The sequence below is a fragment of the Vanellus vanellus genome, assembly GCF_965231255.1.
Source record: "Vanellus vanellus genome assembly, chromosome: 7".
NCBI lineage: Eukaryota > Metazoa > Chordata > Aves > Charadriiformes > Charadriidae > Vanellus > Vanellus vanellus.
In genome coordinates this window covers 36,888,819-36,897,327 of record NC_138912.1, presented here as the reverse complement: position 1 = coordinate 36,897,327, position 8,509 = coordinate 36,888,819, and the positions used below count along the sequence as shown (strand labels likewise).

At 48.6% G+C, this 8,509-nt stretch overlaps 1 protein-coding gene across 1 annotated transcript; it reads right to left on the bottom strand.

Annotated features, from left to right (window-relative positions):
- Positions 1–150: 150 nt before the first annotated feature.
- Positions 151–2,829, bottom strand: SRGN (serglycin). Its single transcript, XM_082486046.1, has 3 exons — positions 2,675–2,829; positions 727–874; positions 151–551 (listed from the first exon to the last, which is right to left on the bottom strand). The coding sequence occupies exons 1-3, from the start codon at positions 2,751–2,753 to the stop codon at positions 338–340; spliced, it is 441 nt and encodes a 146-aa protein (XP_082342172.1). The 5' UTR covers positions 2,754–2,829; the 3' UTR covers positions 151–337.
- Positions 2,830–8,509: the final 5,680 nt, after the last annotated feature.

Genomic DNA, 8,509 nt, shown 5'->3' with positions numbered 1-8,509 from the left:
TTTATTATCGAATTATAAATATATTATTTAATTTATTCATTTATGAAAGGTTATTAATTTATTCCCCCCGGAGCATGATAACATCCCCACAGAAACCCGTTTTCTCCCTGATTGGGAGGGCTGCCCCAGCCGCGAAAAGAAAAGAGGGAGTTCAGACCGAACAAAGATTATTTATTTTTTTTTTTTTTAGTGAGTGAGAACAATAAAGACCTTAAGGCAAAGTTTTTATTGATTGGCAGTTGGTTTAAAACCACTTCGTGGCCGTCACGTCAGGCCGGGCACTGGCAAAGGGGCGAGGGAGGCCGCCGCCATCACAAGGAGGCCGACATCTCCAGCCCTACAGGAGAAAATCCTCCTCCGTTAGCTTCTGCTTCAGCTTCCCGCCTTGCGGGCCCGCTAGGAAGACGGGCAGCTTTTCCTCGGAGAAGCCATCGCCGTCGCCGAGCCCCGACCCGGAGGCTGGCTCCGTTTCCACCACAACATCGAACCCAGAGCCGGACTCCTCATCTGAGAAGGGGAATATGTCACCCAGCTCCTGGTATCTCTTTATCCTGAAATGGAGAGCGGCAGATAGTTTATTCCAAATTCATTACTTTGTTATCTCTTAAGTGAACATGCCAAAGTCTCACGTTCCCATGGGTGAGCCAGGACAGGACCATCGAGACAGGAATGCCGGACAGTTTTGGGTGCCAGCACCAATGACAAACATGCAGCACATGAACTTACAGTGACGGGTCTGCCATGGGAGGGAGGATCCTGTTGGCTCCGCCAGTGGGCATGTAAAACCAGGGCCCCTTCTCTTCGATGCAGTTAGTGGACCAGGCGTCGGGTCGGCACCTCACTCTCTTGTACCTTGCCTTCTGCATGGGAGCACCTGATCAAATCAGCCTTGCATTATTCACCAGGACCAGGACGTTATTCAGCAGCACCTATTAACTTTATGAGCACCTAGTAAAGCTTAAAGGAGCGGAAGAAAGTAATTTGTGTGGCCCTGATTGCTCAACTGCCAAAAAGTAAATTAACCCCGCAGACTGTTTTTTAAATGGTGACTGGTATCCCTAAGTGACATGGCTGCTATCAGAGATGTCAGGTGCACCTCATACACAGCACCGGAATTAGCAGTGGAAACCCCATGGGAAACCACCGCCTCACACTGTCAAAGGTCCATCCCTGGCTCGGTGCACAGCACATCCCCAGGGGACCCATGGGCTCGGCCACCTTCAGCTTTCCCTGAAGCTGGTGGAGGTATCTCAAGATCTCCGGGGGACAAGCCACCCCAGCAGAAAGCTGGCTCCTGCACCCTCCCTTTCTCTGTTGGCTCCAGCGAGGGTCAGGGCTGACCCCACTTCGGCATTGCCTGTCTCAGCTCAGCACCTTAGAGTTTGATGGGATGACTTCTGGCGGGGAGGCTGGAAACTCAAGGTATGCCAAGAGCCGCCTGCCGCGGGAGCAGATTTGGGGATTATATATATTCTCAGAGTGCATAGAGTAGAGATGATTCAGGCGTCTCCTAGACACGGCCCAGGGTTACATAAACCCACAGTTTCGGTTCTGGTGCCCCCTCAGTGCCTGACTGGGGCTGTCGCTGAAAAGCGAGTCTTCAAAAAATACCAAAAAGAGAAAATAACAATTGCAAAGTAATGATAAAAACAGCGGCATTTTGTCCTTCCTTTTGGTCCCATGTAATTAATTTGTTCTGAAGCCTCCTGGCACATTCTCCCCCTGTTGGCACTTTATCTACTTTTCCTCAGTTTCTTGGGACTATCTTTCTGTAATTACACTTCTCTATTGCCCTATATATTTCCATAATGTAGTAGGTGACTTTCAGCTACCTCCTACACTCCTCTGTAAGAGAAAAAAGATCTCATGGGTATCATTTCCTGCTTCTTTTACAGCGTATGCCTTTTTCGTACTTATTTTCTTCTATTAGCGTATTATTAAGAAGGTTTTTAATAATAACAGTGGCAACAAAATAAACAACTGCATCTGAATAATTTGCAAATAAACAATGCACAAAAAGCAGGCCATAATCTCTCAAAAATCAGCCTCTGAGCGGTATATACATTATGAAAGCCTGTCACTATCACAGCCCTGGTTTGGGGAGAAATTATACTCTACGTGCTTGATTACAAGAAACAAATCCACAAGGTACATGTCATCATGAATCAACATTTCCTTTTAGTTGTTTTAGTGCTGTGTGTTGCAATATTGTACCGAATAAACCGTTTTAATTTCCTCATACTTACAACTAGTTTCCTTTCCTGCCCCCCCAAGAAAGTAGACCATAGTAGTTATGACATGGGAACAGTTACTTGTTCTGTCTGTAACTACATAACTGAATAACAGTACATAACTGGACCACTTTGAAAGGGCCAGTTAAAAAAGAATATATTGAAATATATGTATTGAAAATATACCCACATACAGCAACTTATTTTATGAAGTCTTTTTCTCATAGGGGGTGGGAAAGGGACACAAAAATGCTCCCCTAGCAAAAACCACCATTTCTTGCCAGTGCCTCTCCAGAAAATGAAATGTTAGCAAAACAGGTTTTCTGAGTAGATCTCATTACCCCTAGAAGAAGGTCAGTCTGAAAAATTTGGAGGCTGCCTACTTGGCCTACACTACATAGCCCAGAAAGAGGATTACCGAGAGAACAACCGCGCTGTTTTACCTTGTGCTGTGTATCCCACAAAGAGGATTAAACAAATAGCCAGGAAAATCCTCCCGTTACATCTGATAAGAAGCTGCATTTTGGCTGGCGTCCTCTCACTTGCCACCAGCCTTCACCACGGCTTCACACTTCAGAAATAAGACGGCGCGAGCAGATCGACTTTTAGAAAAGGTTTCCAAAACCTCAAACCCAACCCATAACCTGCGTCACTGCTTCCTGATTGACAGAAGTGAGACATCTACAGAAAAGTCCAGTGCTCTGGCCTCTCGGCCTTCATCACACCAAAAAAAAAAATCGCCGCAGCCTTCGTCTCCAGTTTTGCCCAAGGAGAAAGCAAACCCAGGACTAACCAGCCCGACAGAAGGCGTGTGCTGCTGGCAGCTTGTGGTCCAGATGTGCATCCCGCCCAGTGCCTGCCCGGTGCTCAGAGGGCTCTGGGGCATTCGCTGTTTCCTCCAGAGAGAAAAAGTAACGGCAAGCTTTCAGCCAGCTAGGTTTTGGCATCAGCACTGGCACTAATTTTCCCTGCCTCAAGCCCATGTCATTCCACTGGGAGGGTTAGGAGCTGCCTGTTTGCAGTTGGTGCAAGTTTCGCCGACTGGGAAATAATCTTTTCCCACAAAAGTAAATTATTATCTGAGGAATCTCAGACCAATTGTTTGGTTTTTTGTTTTTTTTTTTTTTTTTTTGAAAGCAGGATCTTGGATATTCACAGTAGAAGTGAAAAAATTGAAAAAACTTAGGGAGTAGATCTTGGTAGAAACATGTCATCTCCTTTCTGAAAAGGCACAACAGATTTTCTCAACCCCAACGGCTGATCTGGGCCAGCCGGGCAATTGCTGCACAGTGCAAGCACCCCAGGGAGCATGGCAAAGGGTTTGGACAGCATGTGGCTCCACCAGAAGTCCTGCTGGGAAAGTCAAGAAAGCCCTTATATAGATATACGGGAGCTGCCTGTCAGCTAGTTCATACCTTTTGCTTGCCTTTTAGTTGGGATTAAAGCAGGCTTAAGTTCACTTAAGAATAAATTACATACAAGGTTATCTAAGTGGTGGGGGGGTTTCTTAGTCATACCATTAGCTGCAGGATTAACTGGGGCACCAACGTGTGGGCCTAATGTGCTGCCAGCACCTTCAACGATGCAGCTGATAGTGTAAGTTGTCTGTGGTAAATCTATTTTTATATGGTGGAAAGTCCACGGAGGCCCCGGTGGGGCTCTGGGCTGAGCAGTGACTTTCCCTGGGGCACAGCACTCCACCAAAACCCCACAAGCAGCAGAGGGGACCGCTCCAGCAGCTCTTCTCTCTGGGCTGGGATTTACCACTGGACCGAGGGGCTGAGCTGTGCATCCGGCATCAATGCAATTTGTTATGAACCACCGCACGTGGGTTTTTTTCTGGCATAGGAAAAAGAAGAGACTCAAACCAAGCAGGTCCGGAAGGACTCGCGTGCAGTGGTTATTCCTATCGGCCTCTTTTCTATTTTTAGCATCAACTCTTCTTTTTTTTTTTTGGTGGTGGTGCTCAGCATCAGTAGGAAGCCAGGCAAACATGTGCGGGGAGGCGATCTGCCTCCACCCACTGCAGGCTGCAATAACACCTCATTTTTCACTGTTCCTGGGCATGTGCCGACCCCTTCCACACCCCTTCAGCGTATGCAAACAACCCCCCCAGTGTGAAAGCACCCCTCTGCTGGCTATTTCTGTCCTTCCCACCAGCCAGGGGCTTTTTCCACCACAGCACTGGAAGCCCCCCGGGATGCCAGCAGGTCAGTGACCACCAGCAGGCATCCTGCAGGAGCAGGAGGAGCTGCGGGAGGTAGGTGGGAGCTGCAGAACCCCCATAGCTGGAAGGGGATCTCACAGAGCTAAGCTATCTGTCTCATACCATCAGCCGATGGCGGAACTTGTAGCGCTGGCAGTTTTGCCACACGGTTTTGTTATTTTCTTCTGTCAGCGGTGCGCCTCAGGAAATGAGATTGCTCTACATTAGTAACCATGGGAAGACCGAAGCAAATTTTCCACTCTCCTGTCTCACGTACACCTGCATAAAGGGGCCAGAAGCCCGCAGGGAGCTTCAGCCTGTGCCCATCTCTTGTCCTGCTGTGTTCCACCAGTGCCCACACCCCACCATGCTCGGCAGGCAACGAGCTTTCCACCTTCCAGAGAACATGGAAGTGATACTGGAAACCTGGATTTGAGGCAATCTGGGATGTGCAAGTCTTAAGAGTAAAGCATGCCCTTTGTGGAGTGTCATGGGATGACCAAGGAAGGCTGTGCGATTATTTACCTCTCTGTAAGCCACTCTGGACATAAAATGCAAATAATCAGCAGAAATAAAAAATGCCATCTTGAGCTAGAGGCCACAAGTTACAGAAATTTAACACACTTTTTTAAACAGAAGACAGCACATGAGCCATACTATATTGGAACCCTGAAACATGCCATTGCATGACTGTCAGAGTTTAAGAGATAGAGGGTTTTTTTAAGTCAAATATTTTAAATCCTCAGGTCAGCTACCTCAAATCTACCTCCTGTAAACTGCAAGGAAGGTTCATAGGATAACATTCCTCTTGCATATATCCTGCGTAGATTGGAAGACTAAACACCCCAAAAGAATAAGCCTATAAAAAAAAGAAAATAAATGAGGAGCAGATATAAGAGAACACGTCTTGCGCCTTCAGGTCAGAGAGAGCCAAGCCATCGTTTGTACCAACACATTGGCAATGTCCCTATCCATGCTCACCTCCTGGCTATGTTTTTGCATAAATGTTTCCCACCCATCACTTGCTCTCCTGGAGCATTTCTTACAACTACCGCACTGAAGTGCTGCCATTATTTTCAAATCACATGCAAAGCAGATTAAGAGCTTTGCATTTTTCTCAGGCATTAATTTGGGGAGTGGGGGGCAGGTGGAGGGAGGGGGCTGCTTCAGCACTGTGTGCCCAGCCCCTTATTGAGACCCCTGGGACTCTTCACTATGTGCCTGAAATATCTGGGAGTAGTCCCTAAGCTATAATAACCACTTCAAAATCTAATGATGAACTGCTTGTAACTCTCAGGGCTGTTTTATCTCCCAGTGGGCTTCAGGAGTAACAAGTAATTTGGTAGCATCACTAAATGGGGACTGCACCACAGGAGTGCCTGGTACAAGGACACCCATCCCACTATCGAGGGCAGGGGATTTAGGGCAAAACAGATTCCCAGCAGGCCCATTTCAGTAACCTGGAAAGGTTTCAGTAACACATGGGGGTGTTTTAGCCAATCCTTTGGTGGACAACCAACCCCTGCCCTGCTCTAGCCCAGTGAAACGCTGCCGCTTGATCTGGAGGAACAGTCCAGAGGAGCAGTCCAACATAGCTGCATTGGGCCACTCTCTCTGCTACTTTTCCTTGCCCAGCAGCACAGGTTTGCTTTGCAGCACATATTTTTGACAAGCAGCCAGCCAGTGGATGGGCTCCCATGGGTGCACAGGCACCCACAGTTCCTACACTTATCAGTGATGCATGCAGATGAGGTGATATCCATCCAGATGTGTGGGTCCTGATAAGGTGGTTTCTCATTCATTACTGCTCGGAAATCAGATAAATCCTAACTGCTGCAGGGCCACTCTGCTCTCAGGGGTCAGGATTTTCCCTACCCCAGCTGGTGGGAGCTCAGTCCTGGCTGCAGGGGAGGGGGGGTGTCCAGGCTGACTACTGCACCCCTCAAAGGCTTCTCCCCAGTGGAGCAGCAAAGACGGCAGCCGGCTGGAGCAGCCGGGGTCCCAAAGCGCTGGGTCCTGCCTGCGACGCTCAGCTCTTTGTTTGCTCCACTGGGAAATTTTGTACAGATCACCACTCTGGGCAGCAGCCAGCACAGAAAAGATTTCATCAGTTACGAGCAGAGCTGGGAAAGGGGATAAAGAGAGAATGATGGCAACAGATGAGAAAAAACTGTGAGCAAAGGGGGAAGGGGAGAATGAATGGCAGCTGAGTTGAACACGAGGAGCATTTTTTTGCTCCCATAAGACCCCACCTGGAATACCGCGTCCAGCTCTGGGGCCCCCAGCAGAAGGACATGGACCTGCTGGAGTGGGTCCAGAGGAGGGCCACAAAGATGGTCAGGGGGCTGAAGCACCTCTCCTATGAGGACAGGCTGAGAGAGTTGAGGCTGTTCAGCTTGGAGAAGGCTCTAGGGAGATCTCACTGCAGCCTTCCAGTACCTAAAGGGGGCCTACAGGAAAGATGGGGAGGGACTCTTTATCAGGGAGTGAAGCGACAGGACGAGCAGTAATGGTTTTAAACTGAAAGAGTGGAGATTTAGATTAGGAAGAAATTCTTTGCTGTGAGAGTGCTGAGGTACTGGCAGAGGTTGCCCAAAGAAGCTGTAGATGCCCCATCCCAGGAGGTGTTCAACGCCAGGTTGGATGGAGTTTGGAGCAACCTGGTCTAGTGGGAGGTGTCCCTGCCCATGGCAGGGAGGTTGGAACTAGATGATCTTTAAGGTCCCTTCCAACCCAAACCATTCTGTGATTCTATGATCTTGTTTCTTTGGGAAGGCAGAATGGGTTTCTTCCCCAACACTCACTGCCAAGGTGGCAACGGGATCTGTTGGACCTGGACATCCAACAGACCCTGAGCATGTTGATCTGTCTCAGAGATAACCCACAAGCTGCCCTGTTAAACGCCCCAAAATCACCCTGACTCCCCTCAGCAGCAAGCCCCCCTCCAGGCAGGCAGAACAGCTAGATTTAAGGATGCTTTCTGCCACCAGCTCATGTTCAACCAACCAACCATTGGTGACTGAAAGCAAAAATACATCCTGCCTCAAAATAGCAAAGAGCTGGCAACCCAGGAAGGGAGGTTCGGATCGACCTGGGGGGATTTCTAAATCCAGCCCTGAGCAAAGATGAATTCTTAACCTGTGTCACATCTGAGCTCAGCACCTGGCCCGTGTTTGCCTGTGTACCCGGAGCATCATGGCATGCACAGCAGGGCAGTATGTGGCATCCCTCAGCCTCTCGTGCTGCTGCCTCTTGCCTCCAAGGGCAGCATCAGGACCTGGCCTGCGAAGATAAGATTCAGATCTTTCAAGAAATCATTAACACTCATGTGCATCACACAGAAATTGGACATTCGCTGCCATCTAGATCACACAGAAGAGCAACTCCTTGTTTCTTCCCACGATGAAGGTCAACAAGCGCCCAGGGAGACATCTTTGCTGGAAAGCCGCAGCTGCCTCAAGATCAAATACAGCCACTGACTGACAGGAAACTGCCAACAGCCTTTCCCCATCAGCGATCTCCCCTCTGCCAAAAACATTAACCCCGCAACGGACCTGTTCTTCAGGAGACACAAAACCAAAGAATTAACTAGGGAGAGAATTATGGTGGGACAAAGATGTTTTAAAAGCAAAGCCTGGTGCCTTTTTCCTCCGCTGCTTCTCCGGGAGTGTCTTTTCATTATAAACCAGTTGGTGTTGCCACATATGTAGCCGGTTCGAGTTCAGTTACCTGGGTATTGGACACAGCTATTTTTCCATAAGATAGTTTCTCCAGCACAGGACAACCTCACACAAGTGAGCTGTTCAGCAGCTTTTAGATGCTTTTTATCAACCCTGAGCTTTTCTCCCATAGATCCACGCCAAGCAGCTCACTTTGCCTCTACTCCCTGCATGAGCACGAACCTGTTTCTAAGCACAAGCACCAGCAGTGCCACATAAAAACATCACACTGTGTGTGGGGAGAAAGGGCATCAGTAAATTTGGGAAGATGAAAAGGAATGGGAAGCTCCCTGTGAACCAGATCCACTGCTCTTGTCCCATGTGTAAACCAGATCTTCAGGCCCCAATTAGCC

Excerpts from the sequence above, each read along its gene's own strand:
- SRGN (XM_082486046.1), bottom strand. The coding sequence starts at position 2,753 with ATGCAGCTTCTTATCAGATGTAACGGGAGGATTTTCCTGGCTATTTGT. Across the intron at positions 875-2,674 it reads TGTGGGATACACAGCACAAG|GTGCTCCCATGCAGAAGGCA; the intron begins GTAAAACAGCGC and ends TGATTTGATCAG. Across the intron at positions 552-726 it reads CCCATGGCAGACCCGTCACT|GATAAAGAGATACCAGGAGC; the intron begins GTAAGTTCATGT and ends TCTCCATTTCAG.